The sequence below is a fragment of the Dunckerocampus dactyliophorus genome, chromosome 3, assembly GCF_027744805.1.
Source record: "Dunckerocampus dactyliophorus isolate RoL2022-P2 chromosome 3, RoL_Ddac_1.1, whole genome shotgun sequence".
In the NCBI taxonomy this organism is placed as follows: Eukaryota; Metazoa; Chordata; class Actinopteri; order Syngnathiformes; family Syngnathidae; genus Dunckerocampus; species Dunckerocampus dactyliophorus.
The window spans coordinates 6429842-6457117 of record NC_072821.1 but is presented as its reverse complement, the minus strand read 5'-3'; the positions used below and the strand labels follow the sequence as shown (position 1 = coordinate 6457117).

The window sequence follows — 27276 nt, the reverse complement described above, 5'->3', positions numbered from 1 at the left end:
GGGACAGCATACGTCACATGAATGGCATGAATAGATGACAGTAACGGCATATAATCTACTGTACTTTGTAATGTGAAATGATCTTAAGGTCAGGCATCGAAGTGGAACGGAAAAAAAAAAAAAGACAGTTAAACATTTGTGCAAAACTATTTTATTTACAAAACAAAATGGCACAAATTAACAGGAGGGCAGCCATATACATGCACAGCTCAGATAGATAGATGTGCTAGGTTGGATTGAAACGTCTGTGGAGAACCCTGGTAAAGCAATAACAACAGGGGAAAGGGTGTAATTATTCTATTTAGATGGTCAACGTTCACACTCCATTAATGTCTAATCGCAGTGCCCATAGAATGATAGCAGGGATATATACTCATCTCTGCTGAAACATTCAGGCAACTGGAGCTATTTTGAGGCTTAAAAAAAAACTTTCCCCCTTTCAAGGCAACTTTCCTGGTCCCGAGAAGTCTTTGAATGCAGCGCTCATCAGACTCCGTGCTTACATGCAGCCTCTGTGTAAAGCTGTGTAAGGAGTTTAAAAAAAGGAGCTCTGCATATGGGAGTGGGGGTTAGGGGGTCGGGGGGATCACAGTTCAACACTGTGGTCCTTACATACAACACCACCCCTTTTTGAAGACTGGAGGATATTGACAGTGTCACATACACAGAGAAGGAAATACAGTGAATGATAACAAATCTGATGTAAAATGCTAAAAGGCTGATGTGTGCCCCATGTGCCTAACAAAATGAAATGTACTATATACACACTTCCGCCACAATAAAAGCCTTCTTTGTCTTCTAGAAGCTTGTGGTTCTCAGACGCTCATTAACACTTGATGTCCTGTCTTTCAGTGTATCTTACATGAGAGTAATAAAGAGAAATGCAAAGAGGAGAGAGGGGAGGATACAAGAGCCGGGATAGCAGCCAGTGGAGTAAAATAAAGACAGTTTGAAGGTATCAGCAAGGCATTTCCTGCCGGGCGGGGTCTGGGTTAGTAGGGGCGGGTGGCTTGAGTTGATAAACAGGTGGTCCTGTGAGGGTGGGAGAGGTAATGTTACAAGCTCTTGGAGGTGGAAGGGGGCGGAGGTGTTTAGCACTGGAGGCCCCACTGTGCATCAGCCAGCTAGTTTGCTGGCCACCAGAGAGGGTTTCCTCTGGGGCAGGTCCTGGGGGGTGGGGATGTGGTCACCCGTGATCTCAGTCTTCTCCGGTGCGGCCGTCGGCAACTGCTTGTTCTTTATCTTGGCTTTGGCCATGTTGTAGTCGCCCGAGTCAAAGTACTTTTGCTAGAAGAAAAGAGACACAGGACTTGCATAGTAAAGCTGTGAACTCTAAAGGAAAACCTCAAAATGCTGGATTTCCTCTAATGGGCGCCACACACACATTGGTCGATCAATGAAACTGCCACTGATTGGTCCTCGTCTTGGCAATAGCAATGAAAAGTTGAACATTTTCCCAACTTGCTGGGGTCGTGTCGCAAGCCAGCGTGTGCACAAACTTTCACACGCATGAATTTCATGTGATAATCGCCCTATAGCACAGGTTCCATTGAAAATGAATGGCGTAGCGGCGATGTCGCCTCCCGCCTATAATAGTGCTGCTGGCATTGAACCCATCAGTTGAAACGAGACATGCTAGCAAACAACAAAAATGGAGTAGAGCGAGGGTCTCCTTAAATTACTTCTCTGAGGTGACAAATTTTCAAATCCAAATTAATTCATAAAGTCAAAACCAAGACGCATCATTTAATTAATACAATCGCTCATCTGCACATGATAGAGAGCAGATGAGAAAACGGAAACGTGGGGCCATGTAAAGACACAAATGTAAATAAGATACTTATTCAATCCCCTTTTAGTTAGATTCATGTATAAAGCTGTTCTATATAAAAGGTATTCTTAAATAAATGTTGTGATCTGGTGCTGTAAAAAAAAAAATCAATCAAAACTAGATAATTGCAATGTCAGGAAACACTGCGTGTCAATGCGTGAACTGGATGAACTGGATGTCCATGTTGATGTTGCAACGGTTGGAATCTGTTGAGAAATGCACTTCCTGAACCCCTTTGATCTAATCAGATCAATTAGCTCTAAGGCATTCAGCATTGTGGGAAAAATAAGAATGTCGGAAAAAGTGGGAATTGCTGTGATGAGGATAATAGCACAATTAAATAAACTGGGTTAACAAAACGTACACCAGCATGGCCTGACAGCTGTGCAGCGAGTGCAAACCTGGACTGGCAAAGGCAACGTGGGTCGTATCAGAGCTGTTTGTGTGTAACGATATTCCACAATTCTGAGGCTGGGACCCTCACAATTCCCTTTCTGTTGTGTTGAAAGCAATTAGCGCTGTCCGACAAGTAGGGATGGGATGTACATTACGGCCTCGTGCGATAATATATATCAGGGTATCTGCACATTTTTCGAGACATCTAAATGGAAACATTTAAACTATACTATGGCAAAAAAAGGATAAATACTTAAAATTGTTTTAGGTAAACTGTCATTTTTTGTTAACTAAATTTGAATGCACACATTCGGTGAACAACAGGGTGCATTCATGTCAACTGTTCGACATGCAAACAGCTTTGATAAAGCAAGTCTTGTGTTTTGGGCCTGCAGTCGCCGCTGTTCAAGGAGAAGACAGATACTGGAGCAAGCACCTTGAAACGTTTAATAAACGAAGCAATAAACAGCAAATTGCACAAGATGAACAACTTCCGCACATAATGTAACACCGCTAACTGGCTTACCAAATCTTCCCGCTCCTTCTACCGCTCCCATTTCAGGCTACATGTCTGCAACCACCACACTTCCTCCAGTAAAGAACAGGAACCCCCCAAGGCCCGTATACTGTATATTAATTATAACTGAAGCAGATCAAAACATATTTCATAGGCCCCAAGTAAAACAGAAATTTAAAATGTTTTAAAATGTTTGCTATAATGTAATTTGAGCATTTATTGTGCAAAACTACGATTATGTAACATAATGTTGCAGATACATTCAATTACAACAAAATTCAAGTACCAGTTGCAGAGACTTCAAAGAATAAGCTTCAAGTATTGCGGTTCTGTCTTTAAGTCACAAGTACTAAAATGATACTATGACAGGGGCGGGCGGCCATTACGTCGATCGCGAGCTACCAGTAGATGGCCAAGATAGTTTGGGTCGATCGTGTAAACGTCACTTTGTAGTTGTCATATGACATCAGTCAGCTCCCCTCCTGATTTGCGCTTGCTCCCCCGCAGCGTTTCAAGCTACACACAAAGATGCAACTTTCATCTTTATTATTCTGATTATGGATGAACTAACTCTGCGGTAAGATGTCTATATCTATAACTAAAGTTATCTGTTCACTTGTAGCGGCTAGTTACGTAGAAAAAAAGTGTATCGTTTACTGGCTTTGCTTCGTGTCATGAACTCTACTACAGAAAGCAGTGTTTTCTACACGTTCACTTCTTAAACTATTATTTCATGATGAAATTAAAAATGTGCCCATTGCTGAAACCTTTTCAATATGTTGTCTTGACTTCGGCTGCATTGTCTTTTGCATCATCATTTTAAATTCTTGTATATCGCTAATGTTTGACAGCAAATGCTAACTGGATGTAATACATGAACTGTGTGCCCTAACAAACGTCACATAGCTAATTTGACTGACATATTACCAGTACTCGGGTTATGTACACAACTATTTAGGAGTTATGTGGAATTATCTTTATTTCCACATTGAAGTTAATCATGTTAGCGACTACTTTGATTACCTGTAAACTTTGAAAATGTGAATGTGAAATACTAATCATTCATATTTACTGGTTACATTTTATGTATGTTATATGTTTTATAGAAAGAGGTAGATCATTTTGAATTGTACCTGCATGCTGAGAAAGTGCGTGCACTCCTGATATACAGCACATGTATAACCTACATTAATACATACTCATATTTTAATAAATATATATAATATATACTTTCTATATTTATAGTAGTAGAGAAAGTGCTAAAAGTGAGAAAGTGCGTGCACTCCTGATATACAGTACATGTATAACCTACATTAATACATACTCATATTTTTTTTAAATAAATATAGTAAATATATATACTTTCTATATTTATAGTAGTAGGTAGATCTTTGGGACTTGGTCATTTTAAAAGTGTGAGCGCCCCTGCACTATGGCCTATTATTAGTCCAAAAATATTGAACGACAAGTCATATATAGTATTCTGGACACTGCTAGGCGTCAGTCATGTTACACTGATGAGACATTCCCTACATTAAGTAAGCCATGGATGAAGAGTCCAACATGACAGTGGGAAAACAAAAAAAACAGCTCTCGTACTCCGTGGGGCAGTGGTACATTTTTGGTTTCTCACTTTGTCCTTCTTCCCCACTCAGTTTCAAACCTATTCCTAAGTTTAGAATAAACAAATTGGAGGCTAACCCGTTAGCTCGGTAGATAGCTATTGTTAAAGCACCGGCCGTTTCTTGTGTCATTTCAGAGATCCTGTAGCCTGCACGTAAGCATGTGGTGTAAACGAAGCTAGCGGTAGCGTCGGCGCGTACGTCTATCTATGGCAGATTAATGTTAGGCTGGCGGTCCCGTATATCAATCAAGTGACAAACGTCATAGGGAGGATAGTAGGCTGATGTCGAGCTTTTTTTTACCCACATTATGTTCGATGTACTACAAGGAACTTTCCCAATGCTAGCGGTGAGTTATGTCTTCTTATTGCTTATCATGTCTACTATATGAGCTAATATGAGTGTAAAGGTGACTACAGGGTTGTTATTTAAAGTCTACAGGGCTCTAATAATGTTAAATACCCTTTTTACAAGGTCAAACATGTTTTCCATGCTCCAACTACAAAAATATTCCATTACTAAATATTGAATCCTGCTTCACGGAAATTAACCTATCACGGTCAGGCTTGGAACCAATTAACCGCGATAAACGAGAGGTGACTGTATTACTCAAACAGATAATCAGCAACAGTAGGTATGAGAAAAACTGACCTATTTACTTCTTTAAGCATCTGGGGTATATTTTTTTATAGCAATACATAATAGAGTGGTACCTCGGTTAACACCTGCCCCGGTTAGAGACACTACAAATGAGATATGTATTTAAAAGCAACATTGAGTGAGTGCAAGTTGTGACCAAGATGGGAAATTTTACCCCCTTCTGAAGGCGTTTACGGAGCAGATCGGAGCCTCCGGGTTTATTCCCCAAGTTTGGGTATCTGGCCTTCAGTTTGGCCTCCTCTGCTTTCTCTGGGTTGATCATTTTGTCCTGAACCTCCTGCAAAAAAAACAAGCAAGATTAATGCCTAACTAAGAATAACAGCTGGAATGACAATTTTATGCAGTAATGCATGAGGTAATTGACGTCAGCTGTGTATGCAATATAATTCACTCGATACAGCGATAAATCTGACATTAAATGTCATGTCTGAATGCAGGAATGCCGTTACTGACTTGTGTGATATTAGCATTAAAGTTACTACGGTCATCAGCCATGCTAGCGTGCAGAAGGTTGGCTAGCTAGCACTGTTCGAACCGCTATAAGTGCTTCCAAAAGCCCCTCTGGTGTGTGCTTACTGGGGCCGGTTCGTTGGAAGTGGACATATTCGTAAATAAACCAACGGTGGCTTGAGGATAAGTAAATCATTAAAAATGTAGGCCATGGCGATCTGTTTGGGTGGGACAACGTTAGCTGTTAAGCTAACCATGACAGTTGATTAGCTTGCTAACATTAGCCTGCCTGCTCTTGTGGCATGAAATTACCACCAAACCTGACATCAACTTTGGTGACTATTGTACCTGCAAGCCAACAGACATTGTTAATTTAGCATAATAAGGAACTATCACAATGACCTGACAATGTGTTAACAATAAACGAGCGCGAAGCAAACAGGGCTACCATTAGCGGTAAGCTAGCACTCATAGCCGCAACAAAGTCAACCGCGCTCCCGCCTCTTTCCTCAGAAATAACCACCAGCTTGAATACCTGCTCTTCCCCCAGCGTCTCTTCGGACGTCTGAACGTCTTCGTTTCCGTCCGACATGTCCAAAAAAAAAAGCGGTCTCTCGTAACGATATAGTAGCCAAGTGATCCTCTCCTGCGTGACTGATGTTGGACGTCGTCGAGATCCCTTGGCCTGCTGTTGCTCGAGCGGTATGCGCGCGCACATGAACGTCATCACGTGTGCGCTCACGTCGTCATCGTGAACGCCCACACCGCTAGGAAGCAGATTGTGAAAGTTGCGTAACTTGTCGAGCAGCTGTTAGGCACGTGTGATGTTTAGCAACAAAAATCTGTAGAATTCTTTCAATTTGCCCATTTTAAATGGTTATTTAAACAAAAGTAAACAATATACATCCGAATGTTACTTTATTTTATGAATACTGTTTTATTTAAAAAAAGTTCTGAATACAAAAATTTAAAACATTAACGCAAACTGTTTTTAATGGCAGCTCTTCTCTCATTGATTGCTATTGAAATATATGCTAGTCTATTTAGGTTTCCCTTCCAACATTATGGTCAGTGTGGGTGTAATGAATTTTCCTGAAATAATCAGAGGGAGGTGATTTAATAACATAACTCAAGTCTAGTATATTATCGTGCCAAATTTTTTTTACTGCTTTTCTTCAAGCTCACTTGAAGCAAATAATCTGTTTAGGATGGTGGAATGACAAAAAGGGAACCTAAATGGCTTGAGTGCAGCTGCAGAAAATGTGTCTTCAGGTATTGTCTTTTTCTTAAGAGTCTTATCAAAAATAGTTAATAAAACCCTTGCATTAGGATGCTTAAATGTTTTCTTCTGTCAAATGCTCATTTTTTATAGATTTTATTCATTACACCTGATAACAATACATTTAAAAAATGCAAATGTATTGAAATATTTATGCTCCGAGCATTATTGTATTCTTTATTTTTAGAATGTATGACTTCTATTGGAGTTATAAGGGAAATCACATTTCCTGACTTGAAAAAAACACACAGACAGGACGCAGGTTTAAAGATTGCTTTAGAAGATAGATATAATTTTTTTTCCCTCAGATTTGAATATTAATGTCAAAAATACTATGATATACAGTTTACACTAAATCATCTTAGCATGACAGACATCACAAACAGTAACTGAAATATTAATTTAAATATTAAATAAAACAGAATGGTTAGGTCAATGGAAAAGTGAATGTGTAAACACTAAAAACTAAATGGTTACATCTTTCTATTGCAACACTTCCAATAAAGTGGTTTTCTTTGTAACAGTACAAAAAAAGTATAGAATATTACTATTATTTTTTTTCCAGTTTTGAGGAGGAAAGAAAAAAAGTAATCCACAGTGCATTTCTGATGTTTTTTTTTTTTTCTGCTGTGATGAGTTCACTTGGATTCAGTGCGATTGCATGGTCGACTTCAGTTGTCCTTTGAGGGAGGGATGATATTGACGGGGTGGCACTCCACCTGCTGTCCTCTTCCAGATGCATTGAGAATCATCAAGTCCAAATGAGAGATCATTTACCGTCTAAACAATGTAAAACTTCTTGTATCATGAATTTGCATTAGTCAAAAAATGTAACACTTATTCATTATGAGGCCCAATTTTACATTCCAAATTCGGGAAACAAGTGTGCAGAAGTGGACTATTCATTTGGACAATCATTGGTCTCTACTCTCCTGCCAGACGCTGGAGGATTCACTCATTAAATCATGTAAGGCCTTTTTTTCCCTACTCGGAGTTCACTTCAACGGTGAGTGACCTTCTTTCATCAAAGTTCATGCATGTCGTTTTCAACTACCAAGCCTCCCACGCCATCATCTGCTGTCCTTCAGTCTGTCTTCCAATACAAGTCACACAAACTGACATCATGACTCATGGCTGACCAGGTGGAGAAAAGGGTGGGGCGGGGGGTTGGGGGGGGGGGGGGGGGGGGGGGGGGGGTGAGGTTGTCAAGCGTCAGCAGCGGGGAGAGAACGGCGGGTCAATGGGGGACTCTGTGAAGGACTGGAGCTCGTATGCAGCACCGCTGTCCACCTCCATGGACTTCCTAGAAAACAGCAGACGGATGTCCCTGTGGAGGTAGATCTTCCCAGACTTGGAGCTCTGGAACCTGGGATGGAGATGTGAGGAGATGATTCACACATTGCATGTTAACCACACACCAACTTGTGCCACTTTTACAAGTGGGCTGGCATGCTTTTTCCCACTCTGGAAAATGCAAAAAAACATGCCACATTGAACACATCAGTCGGAATGAGACACGCAGACAATATTGGAGGAAAATGAGGGTCTCCTAAATTGACACATTTTATCCAAGAAGAGACTGAGGGCAGCAAGAAAATTGGCCGCTGCAGCAAAGTGGAGATTGTGGAGTAAACTAGTAATACTGCAATGTCCAAATGCGCAGTAACAGGATAAACTAGCAGGCGTGACCTCAAATTTGCTCAACCGAACCGCAAACAGGCCCAACAAGTTGTACATTTTGCAAAACCATCATCATGCATGATGCAAATCACAAACTCAGTTCAGTGAGCCTTTCAAGAACTCCACAAGTTCATTTTTCTTTGACTTTTTTGTGATGCTGCCACAAAAGGGTACAAGGGATGGCAAGGAGGAAAAGTGTGTACTAACTAGAGAATCTGAAATGGAATTATTGCTGTGTAGGAACGGTTCTGGCCCGGTACAATATGAGCAATACGAATTCCCTTCTAAAACTTACTGGATCTCAATACTGAGGCGGCTGGGTTGTGTTTGTGTTGCTATGGCAATTGCTACGTGACGCATGTATCAATATGGGTCAGTCTCTACAACCATATAAAAATATACTGCAAAAACATTGCATAAACACGTCCTAGGATCTGATGTCAAGTTCAGTCCGTTTGTGCATCACAATTTTGTGACATGCAACAGTGTGTCACAAAAGACGATGAAAGAAATAATACAAAACTGTGCAACTTACATTTCATCTGCTGTGATTTCCCAAGTACTGTGCATTTTGCTGCACCCAAAACATGTACTTTGACCAAAATGTGTACACATCACGATAGTAACTAACACGGTCCGCACGCAATATAACAACAATTGAATCGCGGAAAACGACACGCAAATGAACTGACCCGTGCCTTGACACACAATGTGAACTTCAGAGTATTTGCATGTTATTTCTCAGTTTTTTTACACAATAGCGAAAGCGGCACTGATTCTAAATCAGAAATATGCCGTAATGTCCAGGAACAGTGTTGGGTCTCGCACCAAGGTTGTGAAGCGGGGTCCATCTACTAGCTCTGTGTTACGTGCAACATAGAGGGTTGCCATTTTGGAGCAGGTTTATGACATTTTCAGGTAAGTTTAAAGCATTTATAGCATTCTACTGTGCTTTCATTCAGTGATATACTGTATGTTCAGGAAACATTGCTTTGTTGTTGAATGAGGACTGTTTTAAGTAAAAGCGGAAAATGTAGGTTTTGCTCGCTGTGTCAAGCTTTTGGGCTTTCAGGAGACACATGCTATATATCCATGTGACCACCAGGACATCAGCTAAAAGCTCAGCAGAACAAATTTCAAGAAATAGAAGACAATGCAACCAAACAAGCACAAAGAACAAGGCATAAGCGCTAAAGAGTAGCATTAAAATGAATAGTTGTACTTTATTTTAGTTTGATTATACAGATGTTAACTTCTCTTTACAGTTGTAAGACTTGTAAGTTGTAAGAATAAATATGAGTCAATAAGGGCTTTATGATGGGGATAGTTTGAGGCCGAACCAGGTTATTTCTATTTCCATTATTTCCTAAGAGTAAATTGACTTGGAATTAGAACTGGTCAAGTAGTCTCCTGGAAAGGATTATTTTTGAGTTTGGAAGCTTCACTATATTGCGTAGAACTTGGTAGTATCAATCTTTACCAATGTTAAAGTATAAAAAGTAAAAGTAGTGGGGTGAATATGAGCAAAAGATGGTGAGAGAGCCGCCTCACCTCAGATGAACGAGGTAGCGCAAAGTGCGTGCCTGTCCCAGCATGAGGGGCTTCCTGCTGATCTGATGGTTCCCGTCCCGCCTGACGGGGACGGAGAACGTCCTCTGGCGTAGGAAGGTCTGGTGTCCAGCTGGCATGGCTCGCAGGTCATACATCACCACAAACATCTTTACCACTGTCTTGTTCGGGTTGAATAAGGTCTGTGCGAGCAGGGAACATTGTGTGCAACGTAAATCTCATAACGTCATGTCATACTACTGCAGTACAAAAAAACTCTTTATGCACTATTTGCCCAAAAGTATAAGGACACCTAGTCGTTCCACCAAAAGCCAAGTGAAAATTCTTTTGAAATGTGTCTGTGGGGAGTGTTGTTTATTTGTGAGGTCACTGATGTTGGCAAACTATCTCCATTTTAAGTCATCCAGGATGGATCAAGGATGATGCTTCTTGCACACCAAACTCATCCAAACATGCATGTACTATGTGCCTCGCTTTGGGGCCTCCCACACAATGTCCAAAACCCCTGAATATTCTTTCCTAACACAATAGGAGGTAAATGCATGGATGGATCATTAAAATGTCTTTTTACTTTTGTACTTTGGCCGACTGAGTCAAACACTCCAAACACATAAATGATCCCTCAGCTCCCTCACTTAAGCACCATACAACAAATGCAATGGGACAATTCTGCAAGCACATCAACGCCGCAAGATCAAAGATAAATGCAAAAGAACATTCACAACACATTCCAAAAACAACCACATGAGAGAGATGCTGTACGTTGATGGAACAAAATGTAAGTTTGCCAGGGGGGCCGGACCTATGCTACGCCCATATTAGTTGGGTAAATCAGCTACTCTACAGCACTGCAAAATATTACGGCCAAGTGTTTAACAAACATTTTAAAAATGATCTCGTCATCACACCTCCTCATAAGTCAGCCAACTTGCATCTGAGCATTCCGCTCATGCCTTTAAAGACATCCCTCAGGTCTGGCTCCTCAGGTAGCCTGGCTAACATCAGTTTAGTTCCGTGAACGAATAGCATTTCTCTCATGCAGTTGCTTTTTGGGTTTGTGTGTGTTTATGGCATTTGCAGCATTTTTCTTTTGCATTTGTTTTTGATCTTGCAATGTTTATGCAATCGCAGCATTTTCCTGTTGCATTTGTTTTATGGTGTTTGTATCATTTCTGTGTTTCGAGCGTTTGGAGGTTGGAGCGACTTTGCCCCTGTCTGCCACCCTACTTTTGTCCAGCTAGTGTGTAATAAAAAGCACACGCTTGACTGTTTGTACCATGACCACTAGGGGTCTCTCATCCCTTTCCTCACTTGCAGTGAACATTGCTTTGTTCCCAAGCTGAATAGAAGAAATACTGGTAATCTTATTAAAAGCTATTAAAAAATACATAACATGGAATTAAACAGAGCCATTACCACTTGAATGGTTCCTGATGGAGGTACTCGGTAGCCCCTTTTCCCCAGGGACTCCAGGTTTATGACACCCTGTGGGAAAAACGCAAGATTCCTTTAGGGTAGGTTGATATTAATATAAATTTTAAAATGGCGCTAGAAACTCTCAATATGAACTAAATATTAAACAAACACTTATGTACCCAGACCTTTAAGACAAACCCTTCAACACATATTGCATGGTAAACAGGTTATTCCATACAGCATTGAACGTTATACAAGCTTTTCGTGTGGCGCAGGCTTTGGGGGCAAAAACGATTTTTGTGATGCGTGTTTGCGAGCATTATGTCACATATGAGCTGAAGAATGAGCAGCTGGTGTGAGGCAACACCGGAGAACAACAGCGATCTTACCATGTAAGGTGAGGGGGCGTTGTCATCAGAGACGCTGTAGAAGGACACGTCCACGGGTAAGGTCAGGTGACTTGGGCAGAAAGATCCGCTGGCTCCTACCTCAGCCGTGAAACCCTCCACCGTCCCTAAAGGCTCCAGGCGGTAGTTCAACACGCACTCCTGACAAAGTGAGTTCATGTGGAAACACCGTTCGTTACTTTTCAACAGACCTTTTATTCAGTCTTGAAAAAAACAGCATGGATTTTCTCAATGGTCAAATTTAGTGCCTGTACCTGTTTTTTGAAGGTTTCTTTACAGTGTATACAAAAATTCAGTACATCCCTCACATTTCAGCAACCATTTTTACTAGGGATGCTACGATCGATCGGCCACCAATCAATATAAAAACACGTGATCGGTATATGCTGATAAATGCAGATGAAAGCCGATCACAAAAAATGATCGGCGTGTGGTGACAAACACTACACGTGTGCTGTGTCACACAGGGTTGCCAACACCCACACTGAGCCGACAACGGAAGTACTTTGTCCCATATTGCCACGAGCATCAAAACTAGTCTGTAAACCCTCATGGATTGCATTTGACAGCTTGAAAGTTGGGAGACCCCCGCAACCTGGACATTCCATTTATTCTGTTTTACGTGAAGCAGGACAGATCTCTATTTAATGAAGATATTTATTTATATTATTTTATTCTGTTAATTTTGTCATCTTGAACTGTCATCAGCGATCAAGTCTTGTGCGTGTTACTAGTGACTTTTGTGACCTCTCGTCGCTGCGCTCTTGGGGTAATTTTGGTTGGCTGGCCACTCCTGGAAAACCATGTTTTCGCCATTTGTGGATAATGGCTCTCACTGTGGTTTGCTGGAGTCCCAAACTTTAGAAATGGCTTTATAACCTTTTCCAGACTGATAGATTTCAATTAATCTCAGTTATGTTTTAACGGGGGGAGGGCGGAATCAGTTTTTCACACAGGGCCATGTATAGTTTTGGAGGTTTTTTTTTTTCCATTAATAATAAAAGGTTTCATTTAAAAACTGCAATTTGTCTTCAGTCGTGTTGTCCTTGACTAATATTTAAATTTGTTTGATGATCTGCAACATTTAAGTGTCACAAACATGCAAAATAAGAAAACAGGAAGGGGGCAAAGACTTTTTTACACCACTGTAACTACAAAAATATTTCATTTATTTATATTGAATTCTACTTGCAGAAATTCACTTATCGCGGTTAATTGGTTCCAGACCCGATCGCGATAAGGGACGGACTGTACTGGAAAACCACAAGTACAGCATTTATTGCATTACTGGAGCAATATCACATCTATAATCCTTAATGTAAACAAATGAGCATTGGCGGTTTACCTCAAAGTTCCCCAGCAGACTGAGACTGGCAGGTGGAGCACTCGCACTGAACAGCTGATGGGAGTCCTCCTCCTCTCCCTTAGGGCAAACCCTGAGGGGTTGAAACAACACACACACTCGATCAACAGGTTTGTGTTACGATGATGAGGTGAAGATAACTGAAGTTCATGTACAGTACATGTACAAACACTCGCCACGTGTTGAATTCAATCTAATAACAATGCCATAACACCTGTACAAGCATCATGAAGAGCATTTATGAAGATATTAAAGCTCAGAACAAACATTTTGCTAGAAACTGCTGTATTAAAAGTGGCACTGAGCAAACCGCCCACACGTGCACTGAGTAGGCAGTTGCTGCCAAGCTAGGAAAGTTCTGTTCTGGTTGCGGTTTCGCTCGCTAGAGCTCAGATGTTCAGCACAGCTTTTACAACTGGCTGAGGGCACATTTTGGTGCATTTTTCCCTGTCTAAATGAATCAATGCACTGAACTGCTGCATAACACTAGAAAAAGGTGTGCACAATAAAGTGGCGGGAGCAGTGCTAATAAAGATTGCAAGGGATCAAAGATGTACCTTTTCCCAGAGGCCCAAGGCAAACCCTTACAGCCAACCAAGGAGGTGTCCAGGTCAAAATAGCCAGTTTGGTTTTTCCTCTGAGGAACCTGCAGCAGACACACAAGTCATGTTATATGATACACAACATAAATCTGGAGTAATACAAATGTTTCTGCAAAAATACCTCGCTTAATAGGATTTCACTATTTTTACATGTTGATGTGTTACCTACATGAGTGCGCATTTCAGTGATGAGGTGTATGTGAGATCTAGGCTTGCTATGTGACTCATGGCAACAATGTACCTCAGTTTGAGTGAATCATGCTGCCATAGTGTGCGCCTGTGTAATCATCTGCTAACTACTCAGTAGTCGTGCCAGATAGATAGTTCAGAGTCTCCTTCGTGATGACTGCATTGTGAGCAACATCACAGATGGCTACTTAGCGTGTTGTTAGGGACACCGATACACTTGAAGCACTGACGATTCATCAAGCCTACAAACTTGAGTCACTGCAGAACAAACATTCGCCATAAACCCCACAAGAGTTTGCAATTTGAGCGGGTGCGAGAGTGTGCTGTTCGTACAGGGCTGGAAAGCAGAGGCAGGCCAGTGCAGGGGTGGAAAGCCTTGGTGGCTGTGGCATCTAAGGAGTGGCGATTCTGCTTCCTCCAGCCGTTACAGGGCCGCAAGGGGGCAGGGCTGTGAGTTCGCTGGAGTGAGAACAAACACAGAGAGAGCGAGCGAGAGAGAGAGCAAAGGAGGAGGATGAGGTTAAAGCATATGGTAGTAAACCCACAACATCTGTGAAACCATGTACTCAAGCACCGTGCCATCCTCTTTTATTGGCCTTTATCACCACATATAAGTATTGATATTTATAAACACGTCTTTACCCTTGTATCTTTCGTCCCCACAAACTGTCCAATTTGACACGTTGCTAAGGAAAAATTGTGGCTGATACCTTTGTATAACTTGTACAAGTTGTCATGTTTCCACCTTAAGAGTTGGTAATGAGATCAATTTTATCCACGAGGAGAATGAGGGCAGCAAGAAAATTTCCCAAAACACCCTATTCGTTAGGGGTCATAGTGAAAAAGCTCAAATGTGGGGACTCTTACCAGGACAGTAGGAGGGGGAGTCAGGTCTGGAGACAGTCTAGGTGTGTGGTTCTCGTCCTGGGCTGAAGCGTCAGCCCGTGATGGTGACTGAGGCTTGCTGTGGTGTTGGATTGTGTTACAGTTCATAACGGCGTTCCGACCGGCGGGCTGAACGCTCGTGTTCTCCGGTGTAGGGACGTTATGTCTGATGGTCGTGTGGACAGTGAGCTTTTCCGGTGTGAGAGTTTGTAAACGTGGACCAGCCTGGGTGTGTGACTGGCCTCTGAATGAAGGTTCTTCAAGTGTAAAGTGAGCGCCATTTTGGGCTCGGGGTGAATGGCAATCAATCCCCGTCTCGACTCGGAGCTTGTTTGTGCAAATGGGCGTGTCTGAGGCGGCGGCGGCGTGCGGGCCTCTGTTAGGTTCATGGCTGTGGATGTGGCCATTGGTGTACCCTTCACTGGTGGCGTGTGATGCGTGTGCAGGCCGTGAGTATGTGCGTATGGTGTGCGTGACTGTTGTTGTGTGCGTGTGGTGCAGAGGGCTGCCGCTCCTGCTGTGGCTGGGCGACAGCGAAGGGACGGACAGTCTCTCCTGGATGAGTCTAGTGATGTCGTGTACTGCTTGGGCAATGAGGGAGCTGTCTCGCTCCTTCTCGCCGTCCTTCTCTCTCTCCGAGCTCCCTTCTTGTCGTTCTCTCTTCTCGGTTAGCTTCAGCTTCCTGCAGGCTGCGGGTTTTGGAGAGCATGTCTCCCGTTTGTGGAAAGACGTAGCGGTCAAGGGGGTGTGGAAAGGGGTGGACCAAGCATGTCCCACCGACTCATAGGGCGGTACCTCTGGCTCTTTGGTCTTACTGGCAGCTATGTCATCATGGTTACTGCCCCACGTGGCTTTGGGAGGGGTGTCCGAGGCAAAAAGGGCCGGGGGGAGTGGCGGCGCTGTTGGGTCGCAAAAGTTGAGCCTCTGTGCAATGCGGGCTATAACTTCCTGTCTCTCCTGTAACAGCGAGCCAATGAGGGGGTTTGTCTCACTTGCCGAGGGTCTCGGGGAGGGGCAGCGGGGCGGCTCGGCCAATGACAAATTCTTAAAAGCTCGAAGCGGCTCGGGGATGGGTGCCTTTGACCTCTCACTGCTGTTGCTGCTGTAATCCTCTAACGGTGGGGGGTCGGATGAGCCATTGAGGGAAGAGTAGAGCCATTTCCCGGGTTTGCTCCCGGTGAGCGGGGAGGGGGAATGGGAGCGGGAGGGTGTGGGTGTGGGTGAGTGGGAGGATCTGCGGAACAGCGGGGAGTCCTGACTTTGAGGGATGTTGACCTGCGGGAGCTCTCCGTTTTGATAAGCACGGCTCTCGACAGGTTCTTGGCTCTTCTTGATGTAGGGGAGCGGTGCAGCGGTGTGTGGAAGGCTGTTTATGGGGATACTGTTAATGGGAAGATTAGGAATAGGCATTCCATTAAGGAGGAGCCCCGACATGGAGCTGGAGCTCTTGCTGTACATATTGGAGCTGTGAAGAAGGTTCTCCTTGCTGGGCTCCTGGCTCTTTCGGAGGGTGGTCAGGCCACCATGGCTGTTGAGATTTGGGTTGAGGCTGGGGGTTTTGCTATAGAGCGGGGGCAGGCCGGTGTGGATGCTGCAGGCCAAGGTGGGATAGGTGGGCTGGCGGGGCAGCGACTGCACACGGACTTGCAGCGCGACACTGTGGGACACATTGGGGACGGGGAAAATGTGTTCGGACGGAGGCTGAGAGAACTGCCATACCAAATCATCATCTGCAGCACTGATTCTGTTTAAATGACAATGAGCACCTTTGTAAGTCTTCATCTTAAATTAGAAAAATAAACAAATGAAGTCACGTTTCATTATCAGCATCTTGAGGAAGTACTGAGTCTAACCTGTACAGGATGTTTCTGGGTACAATGCCATGGGAGGCACTGAGCCAGGCGCTGAGCTGCGAGAAGAAAACGTACGAGCGAACGGCCAACAGCAGCGTCTTCTCCTCAATGAAACGATCACCGCTTCTATTTTTTTGAAAAAGAAAAAGAGGCGGAAATGTGTCAGGGTTAATGAAAACCCATTCAGGGATGTGTGTTCACTATTTCTTCAACAAATGTGAGCAGAAAAGTGGGCCAGTTTTCCAGGCTAATTGACCCTGTGGGTACCAAGCTAGTTATCACGTATTTAATGTTTTATTTAAATCATGTAATAAATGAGTGTGTACTATGTGAGGTTTCATTTAATCCAACATATACAGACATACTATAACTATGAAGCATCCTTTCCACCAAGTGCTACGGTTTGGTTCATTTGGTACAGTACCTTTTATTGCGTTTCCGTATATCCCACATTTATGTACCCCTGTTTCAGCGATAGCACACAAGTAAACAGAAATATATAAATGCATTACATTACATTGACTCCCCCCATTGATTTAAATGCAGGTAACCTCAACATTCTGTAAATTAAATTTCTAAATTTGTAGTCTTCTTTAGTGCACTCTTACTTACTTTTATGCATGCAATTATCATGTTCTTTCTAATTATCTAATTAACAAGCTCTGAAATGCACATTGCATGTGCAATTATGTGTATTTATGTTTAAAAACATGTATTTGCTCCGTTTGACTTCAATCAAAGTGGGTCACGACATAATATCCACTGGAAAAGGCAGCGAGCCGGGTGAGACCAGTTGAGAAACTCTGTTGTACACGTGAAGTGAGATCTCGTGTGCGTTTGCGCTTACTGTCTTGGAACGGGCTGCAATGTCCATCTCTCCAGCAGCAGCGCGTCCTGTTTGATGACCGGGTCGCTGATGGGATCGCTGGGTGGGCACTCGTCGCCATAGCAACAGTCTGGCAGGAGCATGACCTCTATCATGATGGGGATGCTATTCCTCCAAAGGAGGATCACCTCCGAACGGGTTCGCCGCGCCTGCCGACACTTGACACGGACAAAAGGTGGAGTGTTGGTAATCACTAGTGACTGTCGACACGGGGAAACCTGAAATTAGTGGGGCAAACCAGATGGGACCCGAGACTCTGTAGAGCCTCGTTCAGGGACGCACTTATCTGTGGATGAATTGTGCTGGTTCTCAAAAAATCAATAAAGAAACAGCAGGGGAACTTTTATGAGGTTCCTTTGAGTGTTGTGCTCAACAGGAAAAAACTCACACAATGGCTTCCACTAAACAAATCAACTCTTCTGAAATACACATACACACATACACATACACATACAAAAAGAGTAATCACACTAGGTCTGCACTTGTCTTACCTGGGGCAGTTTATCGCTGCATTCATGCTTGTGAAGAGGCGGCATGGCCGACTGGGCTGGCGGACAATGCAGCCCCTCGGTCCTGCCCTTCACCGAATACTCTGGCGTCCGTCCCTCTGTGATGAGCAGAGTCAGGAACACCAGGAACTCCTCCGCGTCATACTCAAAAAACTCCTCTGTGGCATCTAGATGAAGCAGAGGAAGAGCATACAGAGGAATTAAAAGTCCCCTGTTTTGTAGAATGGACTTTTAATGATGTTCTGACAGTAGTATATGTCCCTAGAGCCTGTTTATGACCACAAACGTGAAAACATCTATCATCTGCCTCATTTGTTTGCTCCACTTTTGAGAGATGAGGTACTCAAAATGGCTTTTGCAGTTCCGAAACACCTCCTTCCCCATGGAAAATGATACCACCTCTGACCCGGCCCTAATGAGATGAGCGCACCCCGTGTATACACCCACCACATTCAAAGTGGAAAGCTTTGTTAAAAATAAAAGCAGGCTTCACTACACATCTTAAAAATTGAAGTTCTGCCACCTTTCTGTGTGAGAGCTGTAAGTTTGATCATTTTGGTTTTCTTTAGCAAATTTGAGCTTTAGCTAACCTAGCATGATATTGCTGTTATCACTGTATTTCACATAGCTATGCTAGCTAGTGTTGGTAATGTTTGTGTCATCCATAATGTTTGTGTTATATGACATCTATTACAATGGACAAGTGCAAAGCTGATGTGCACAATAACACTTAATGGAGACAAACACTGGACAAAGACAGCTCATTAGAATTAAAGCTACAGGCACATATCGATCTGTCACAAAACGGTGTGTAGGGCTAGTAGGGCTTACTAAAAGCACTCTCAACTGTCTAAATCCCAGCATCAAGGCTAGATTTTGGCCAAGATATTTCAAATTCCTTTGAGACGTATTTAAAATGGTTTAAAAGTTGTATAATATGGACCTTTAATAAGATGTTTACATGTTGTAGAGAGATAGCAATTTGTTGTGTTGATGTAGAACAGGGGTGTCCAAACTTTTTCCACATGTGGACGCCACTTTCACATTTTTTAAACTCATGTAGATATTCAAAGAAATCATATATATTTAAAGAAAAATAGCCTGCATCTCAGCTTTGTGTTATCGATGACAAGGACATTATTAGTATGAATGAACTTTTTCTCATGTCTTGTTTTTTTTTTTTGCTTGTTTTTCCCATTTTTGTTCTTAGATTTTTTTTTTTTTTACAAATATTTCAACTTTCATCTCCTACATTTTTTCTCTCAATATTGTCTTTGTTCTCACACTTTTTGATCAAAATATTATGACTTTTACCCAGCCTAAATTTCCTACAATAGCAAATGTATTCTTTTTTGTTTGCTTATCATATTACAAGTGCTACAAAAATAACATGTCTAGTGTTTAATATTTAAACTTTATGCTATTTTTCCCACCTTAATATTATGACTTTATTCTCCTAATATTTTGTCTTTATTCTCGTAAAATTACTGCTCTTTTTTCCATGTTTGCTGTTGTAGGTTTATTTTTAGTTGTTATAGTTATATTATATTATTTGCTGTATTTATTATAGTGTAATTGTATTTTTAGAATGTGCCGCCGGCCTTAGATGGGCTCCTGGCTGCACTGTGGACGCCCCTGATGTAGAACTTCAGTACACATGGGAAAGAGATAAAGCATTGTCCACAAAACAATAATCAGGATCCTACATCCGGACAGCTCACTTATTGACTGGCTAACAAAAGTTTAAGCCTTGGTGAAGGTTTGTCCTCTTTATGTGCTCTTTTATTTTGTTAACACAGACATTTTAACTTGGCGTAAGAAGGGCTAGTTCTCAAAAAGGATGTGTGTGACACTTTTCCAGTTTGGTTCCTTCAAAAGGAATATATTTAGACCTTCCATGTGAGCTGAGTGCAGTGGCAGGAGTGATGTCACCATTCTCTCTCTCTCACACACACACACACACACACACACACACACACACACACACACACAAAATAAGAGTCCTATAAGAGTTGTACAGAGGTAGAGCTGCCATTACTGTTGAGCAATAAGAACGGTAAATGAGTCAAGACAATGACTATTATTTGAACATAATTGCAACAGCCTGGCTTAATTGGTCATCACTGAGATGACTATAAATAACTTTCCCTAACTACACAAGCATCAGCGCTGTATTTTTATAGGAAGGCTGATGAGCTCGTCTGTGATTTTGGAGGAAGCTTACAAGTATCCTGCTCTGAGAACGACGGATTCAGCCTCTTTAGCGCAGAGATCACTTCTGTAAAGAGTCCAGCACCATCCCAAAAAATGTATGAAGTGTTCTGGTGCTCAGTGACAAAGGCATGTCAGCAGCATCTGCATTTTGAATGAGTCGCTCCGTCCTTCCAGCTGTCCCATTTATGCGCACATCAATACAGCACTGTCTCCATTGCTGCTTATCAATTTGCTACACAAGCCGAGGCGACTTTGTATATAAAAAAAATAAATAAATGCTAACGACCAGCTTCCAGAACTTCTCATTACATTAGGTGCAGCAGTACCAGGCGTACTTAAAAATTCTGGCTTGACTGTCTGCAGCTTTAATTTAAAACAAGAGCACTCAGAAAAGTACGGCCCCCTGCCAAGGATTATACATTTGTCACCTGCCAAAACAATGCTGGCACCTGATGAACATTTTTTGCGTGCTCCCTAACAACTTGCTGATGAAATTAACAGAAAAGTAAGTGTCTGAACAATTCAAATGAGTTTAAGATCGATCAAATACAGTTGTGGCTCAGAACTGGAGTCAACATTACTGCTCTAGATCCTGCATACACACAATTCCTATGAATATGGTAAGATTTGACGAAAAAAAAAGCATCTCTCCCAATCATGTCCTACATTACAAAGAATAATTTGTTTTTAATTATGATTATTTATTATGATGACACGGCAGGCTTTTTCTAATATTTGGGAACATACATTACAATGGATCTGAGCCTGATGCCAATACTGCATATGTAGCATATGTTGGGGAGTTTGCTGCTCACTCCACACTTGATTTTGCCTCATTGCTAAAATTAGTTTGCAAGGTTAAAAAATACTGTTCTGTTTTAATTTTAATTTATTATTATTATTATTATTATTTTTTAAATCAAGTTGCTGCACATCCTTAAATCAGGGGCAAAATGCCTTTTCACCGTGGGCCACATTGGAGTTTTTTTTTTACCCTCAGAGGGCCACCTATAACTCGGAAACCATATAAATGTATCATCACCCCATGATACCATCACACATTTCATTACTAGCACATTCATTTTGTACTGTTTTACCAACAAATGCACATTGAAATCAGAAGTCAAGGTGCCAAGTAGAAATTAGAGTATACAACTATTGTATAAGTCATTTTGAATGGGGTTTCGCAACAGCAACAAAAACTCCAACCGCATGACATACAAATTTTCAAAAACTGACAGAACAAACACATTCAGCAAGAAAGATTCTCTATTATATTTTTATCATTTCTTATTTAATATAATATAAATATATTTAACATTTAAATTAACAAATATAATTAATGATAAATTTAAATATATAAAACATGTTTTTTAAAATATTAAAGATAGCAAAATCAAATAATAAAAAATGTGCTTTATTGTATTATTTCCATGCTTTCATAGGCCACATAAAACGATATGTCGGGCCGAATCTGGCCCCCAGGCCTTGAGACCTGTGCTTGAAGTCCTCCCAGGAGGAGACTTTTGGCCGTTCTTTGATGCGTTTACTTATTTATTTTTAAACTCCTGTTGACTATCGAGGAAAAGGCTTCTTGAGACGTCATCTGTACTTCTGTGTAGAAGGTGTCGGACGTTTCGCTCCTCATCCGAAGAGCTTCGTCAGCAAACTAATAAGTGCTGGTAGCTTAGGCCTTAAATACAGTAAGAGTGGGCGGAATTGGTGTGCCAACACCCTCCTCCTATTGGTTCGTTACACTAAGCCTGCATTCCTCATCTTTACAGTGGTATAATCCTATCCTGTTATTCACACCTACGATAAAAGGGAAGTGTCGCTCCCTGAATTGGGTATGAACGACTCTGATACTGGCTTGTTAGCATCTATTGTTCTTTGGGGAAACTAAGCAAATGCTCCAAAAAAGGCTTTATCAACATCGCAGGGACAATGCTAGTGGTCCTCAATCAGCAGTACATCTACACCTGAAAGCTACCAATCACTCTTTTCAGGACAGCGAGGTAAAGATTTTGGCCAAAGAAAACAGATGGTTTGAAAGAGGAGTAAAGGAAGCTATTTTTGTCAAACAACAGAACCCATCATTGAATCGGAATGGTGGTTTGAGGTTCAATTTGGACCCTGTGTTCAGCAGGTTACTGAGACCAAAACCCACAGCTCTTAGTCTTGCAAATGAGGTGAAGGCAGGGCCGAGCCAGAACAATAGATGCTAACAAGCCAGTATCAGAGTCGTTCATACCCAATTCAGGGAGCGACACTTCCCTTTTATCGTAGGTGTGAATAACAGGATAGGATTATACCACTGTAAAGATGAGGAATGCAGGCTTAGTGTAACGAACCAATAGGAGGAGGGTGTTGGCACACCAATTCCGCCCACTCTTACTGTATTTAAGGCCTAAGCTACCAGCACTTATTAGTTTGCTGACGAAGCTCTTCGGATGAGGAGCGAAACGTCCGACACCTTCTACACAGAAGTACAGATGACGTCTCAAGAAGCCTTTTCCTCGATGGACAACTCCTGTACGACTGAGAGCCTACACAGACTCCTGTTGACTATTTATTCATACAGTGGGCGCTGTATTGCAGAATGCAATGTACTAGGGCATCCATGGTTAAAGAGCACAAGATTTATTTTAATCTGAACCTTCCCGGTGTGTGAATGCCACAAGTTAATGTGACATCCATCTAATTATAAAACATCCAGGTTGCTATAATAAAAACAACGATAAAACCCTATTTAGCAGAGATAATTGAACAAAATCTGCATACATCTAGAGAACCCCTCCACATTAGCAGTAGTCTGGCTAGAACCAGAAAGTCTCTCACAGCTGGCGTCACAAATGCTATGTGTGTCTAGTGCGGTCCGCCAGCCAGTCACACACACAGACACACACACACACATTCCTGCGGGGGAACCCCTCCTCCATGTTGCTGCCGCACGTGGAGAGAGGCACAGTCCAACACAAAACATGAAGGGGGGTGGGTTCTGTTCACCAGCTGTAAGCTGAATACACGGGCTGAATGAGGTGGAGCATGTAGATCGTTTTCAAAAGGCTTTAACAAGAGCACGATGATGAAAAAAATAAATAAAACAAGCTGTTGTAATGTATGACAAAAGGGCAAAGCTGAAGGTGACAGTCCTTCACCTTCTCTATGTTTATGTGCTGGCTGCACGAGTGAAAGGAGTGGGCTCTTATTCTCTCCCCACTTGGCTCTGCACTCGGGAGATTTGGGCTAAAGGTGATGTTCCGTGAAGGCGGCGAGAAACTTAGATGGATGGAGGGAGGCTGGAAGTCATCAATGGCGATGGGGTGGGGATGGTGGGGGGACAACCACCATGTAACCACCGCCTACACCCCGAATCACGCGAATGCATGGGCGCAGGTCGGTGTCGGATTGCGGTTTTCTAGGAGGGAGAATTCTTGGAGCATACACATACACACATCAACACCCTGAAGGCGTAGGTAAGAAAAAAAACACAAATGCCAACAAACACAGGCACAGTGACGTACACACAGCCCCACCAAGCCATCCAACACACCCTTTGAAAACATACACACACACACACGTGCAGTGCTGGACAAAAGAGCTAGTGATGGAGGGTTTGGGTTAGGGCGTCATGCTTGAATAGGGCATTCCTACGAAGCCTACACACACAAAGACGCACAGCTTAAAGGGATGCTGGCTGGGAGGTGATCAGGATGCAGGACAACACAAAGAGACAGATTGGCGGGAAAGCTCCAGTTAGACATAAAAAAGAGCAAGTGTTCAACACTCAGTAGCACATTTAATAGACTGGTAAACACCAATAGAAGTAGACGAAAACAAAGTAGATATAGTCAAATATTTATAAATCAGATCTATTTGTTATGTCTCGTGTTTTGGCAATACAATTTATGTGATAAGGCAGATTATTTATCAATCATTAAGCCTTATGTGCAAGGTCAATGTTCAGCGCTGCCTTTTCCTGCACCCCTCTTACTCACTGGCCTGTGACCAAAAACACTACTGGCACACTTGTCTCCTATAATGTGTAACCTGCCTTCCAAAAGGGCCTTTGAAGTACTTAAGTCATATTTACTGTTGCCTTTTGACTGCCTTTATTCAATGTGAAAAACAGTAGTATTTAGACGTCAATTGATAACCAAGAAAAGCTGTCAAAACACCATTTCCACCAAGCAGTACAGTTTGGTACAGTTCAGAATGGTATCACCCTTTTGCTGGGGTACCTAATCTCATGTTTCCAGTCGTTTGCTCTCAAGTTACCCCTTCCTTGCCTTTCACGCCATGTCTGTCCTGTATAAGCAGTGGAAACAGAATGTAGAGGGACACAGACAACCGAGGCATTTCTGTCTTTGGAGGTTGTAACAGCGCCGTAACAGAGCAATGCTGGGAATCGGGGTATGAAGTTTGACACCTGACACTCACTTCTCCTGTCCTGTTATGTTGAAAGCAATCGTCGCTGTATTAGTAGTATTATTTGATGCATAACACTAGCTGGTACTCAGAAAAGATATTATGCTGGTTGCATGAAAAACTTTCCATGGGTTCTGTGGGAGGGGCACAGGTGAATAAATGCTGAATCTATGAATCCGATGCATCTATTTTTCAGGATCTCCATGTGAAAGAAGCAAATGTGGGCTAATGCAGCTATCGCCACGAGCCAGATCAGGGTTTATTGTTCCAAATGGTACCATGGCGAACTTAACTGAACTGCTTGGTGGAAATAAGCGGCTTGGCTGATGCACTTTGCACTATTACGCAGGCACAAAGCAAGACTTGATCCCCTCTCTTTCCCACGTGCCCATGACCTCTCTTGTGTTTGTTTCCACGAGGCGAATGTGAATTACATAACAGGTCAGATTTAGATTAGGCGTTCTTATTATTAGGAGGCTGCCAGTGCCTGCCACCAAGTGTAGCTGGAGTCCCGCCCACAGATGGGCTGCTTTGGCCAGTACATGCTAGCACACACAGACATGCACCTCTCAGCTATCTTCATGTCCCCCAGGCCAGAGGCAGATCAGTGCGGAGTTATGTGGGATGGAAAATGTCCTCCAGGACAGGGGCAAGGGGTCAGCTTTGGTAGCTAACGCGTCATTTAGAACAAACAGACGGCTGCGGCGGGACACACTGCGGGAAAATTTGTCATCACTGACGGCAAATGTGTCGCTCATTTTCTTGGCTGTCATTAGTCTAGCGGCGCTTGGATGCGTTTTGAGACTCTCTTCACCCATGTGGAAAACAAAACCAGGCAAATAATCCAATTTCAACATTTTGAACACAACAGTGTTTCTATTTTAATAAAGACAGATGGGACGATAGAAGACACACACACATACACACACGCACACACACTTTGATATAATCTGACCCATTAATCCATGCAGTGTGGAGACACACATTCATTGAATGCTAGATCTTCCCTGTTTTCCACTGCAAAAGCTGCACAATAGCACACACCCAGCTAATTTGAATACTGGTAATATAACCCACTTAACCGAAGAACATGTTCAATCCCATTCCTATTCTGTATGATGTCGAGCTCTCTATTTGTTTACGAGCACGACTCATTCAAATGCAACTGAGAGCAGCAGCTTCAGTCTCGCCAGCAGTTTGCAAAGACACACACACGATCAAAGTCAAAAGCACTGACGAGCTTAACTGCCGCATCTGCTCGACCGCTTATCAAAGAGCTGGGTGCTGTATATGGAGAGTACTGATAATAACATGCAGCCTGGGAGAAAGACAAGGCACACATCGGAAGCAGACGGAGAATAAAGGTCGGAGCTCATGCTGGGAGAGAAATCTAAGGACTATTTCTTAACAGTATTTCTCCAAAAAACATCCCTAACCGATCTCAATACACACCATTGGTATTAAGAATAAATCGCTTTCTACATCAAAACACAGGCTGCCGAGCTAATTCCAAAGCAACAGGTGGCGCCATACGTCCTTAAGGAAGATTTCGGTAATCAGAATCCCGAAGAGGCTTAACAACATTAGCCCTTTTTGCACCACAGGAACCTTTTCAGGAACTTTCTTTCCCTGATATTTTGAAATACCCTCCTGCATTTCCACCAAAAAAAAAAAAACTGGGTATCAAGGCTCCCTGAGCAGCAAGAATAGTTCCAGACCATCATTAGGGTCTTTTTCCAGGAACCCCTAGTTGCATAAACTTATGTGGGACATCTACAGGTGTATGTGCTCATGCACGATGATTAGTGGAGCACATATGCAGTCTTTCTACACAGCAGTCATGTTTAAGCAAATAGTGTGGCTGCAAACTTGTTTACTCATTTTTAGAAGCAAAATTTTCACGTCAACAATAGCAAGGTTAACATGTGCTTTGGTAACACGAGCATTTAACTGTTTATGTTGTGCTGATTTTCACTCAACTTTGTGTTGTGTGTTGCTATGCAACACCTGGTTATGGCTGCATGTGGTCACATCATATCCGGTGTTTCAGTGCATTGTTGTGGTCAGTGTTCACACCAACCTCACTCAGGACCACCTTAGAGATGGCTTAGAGAGTTCTGGGTTTGGTGGACTGTGTTCACACTTGGCCAAATGACACTGGTGGAGCGACATGACATACAGTAAATCCTGGAATTAACACCTCTATTCAAATTAACTGCACTCTCATATAGTTGCCAGGGAAAAGCAAATAACCCGCTGAGTCTCCTAATTAGTGCCAGATGAAAAAACATTGGGAGTCACAGGCTGCAATATTGGTTGTGTTGCGGATATGTTGTGCAATATATTAGCTAATAAATGAGCATTTGGTCAACGAGAGCCCATTCTCCTCAACATTAAAACATCATCAACACAAATGAGCAGTGCATTGAGTAGTGGAAATGTGGGTTTATTTACTATGAAGTTTGTATCTTTAATTGTCGAAAAAAAATCCGACTGGCTAGTTGTTTTGGTAGCGGCTAA

General features: G+C 42.4%; 2 protein-coding genes across 2 annotated transcripts in view; both read right to left on the bottom strand.

Annotated features, from left to right (window-relative positions):
- Positions 1-140: 140 nt before the first annotated feature.
- Positions 141-6188, bottom strand: arpp19a (cAMP-regulated phosphoprotein 19a). Its single transcript, XM_054770128.1, has 3 exons — positions 6012-6188; positions 5181-5303; positions 141-1287 (listed from the first exon to the last, which is right to left on the bottom strand). Exons 1-3 carry the CDS (start codon positions 6066-6068, stop codon positions 1117-1119), a joined length of 351 nt encoding a protein of 116 aa, XP_054626103.1. The 5' UTR covers positions 6069-6188; the 3' UTR covers positions 141-1116.
- Positions 6189-6439: 251 nt separating this feature from the next.
- Positions 6440-27276, bottom strand: part of atosa (atos homolog A) — a 38402-nt gene continuing 17565 nt past the window's right edge. Inside the window, exons 2-12 of the mRNA XM_054770127.1 lie at positions 18097-18281; positions 17567-17763; positions 16720-16845; positions 14849-16610; positions 14315-14440; positions 13748-13836; positions 13173-13263; positions 11810-11968; positions 11421-11489; positions 9987-10186; positions 6440-8121 (exon numbers count right to left, since the gene is read on the bottom strand). Coding sequence (XP_054626102.1) covers positions 7968-8121; positions 9987-10186; positions 11421-11489; positions 11810-11968; positions 13173-13263; positions 13748-13836; positions 14315-14440; positions 14849-16610; positions 16720-16845; positions 17567-17763; positions 18097-18281 — 3158 coding nt within the window. The 3' untranslated portion in view covers positions 6440-7967. The remainder of the gene's footprint in view (positions 8122-9986; positions 10187-11420; positions 11490-11809; positions 11969-13172; positions 13264-13747; positions 13837-14314; positions 14441-14848; positions 16611-16719; positions 16846-17566; positions 17764-18096; positions 18282-27276) is intronic.

Excerpts from the sequence above, each read along its gene's own strand:
- arpp19a (XM_054770128.1), bottom strand. The coding sequence starts at position 6,068 with ATGTCGGACGGAAACGAAGACGTTCAGACGTCCGAAGAGACGCTGGGG. Across the intron at positions 5,304-6,011 it reads AGACGCTGGGGGAAGAGCAG|GAGGTTCAGGACAAAATGAT; the intron begins GTATTCAAGCTG and ends TTTTTTTTGCAG. Across the intron at positions 1,288-5,180 it reads GTAAACGCCTTCAGAAGGGG|CAAAAGTACTTTGACTCGGG; the intron begins GTAAAATTTCCC and ends CTTTTCTTCTAG.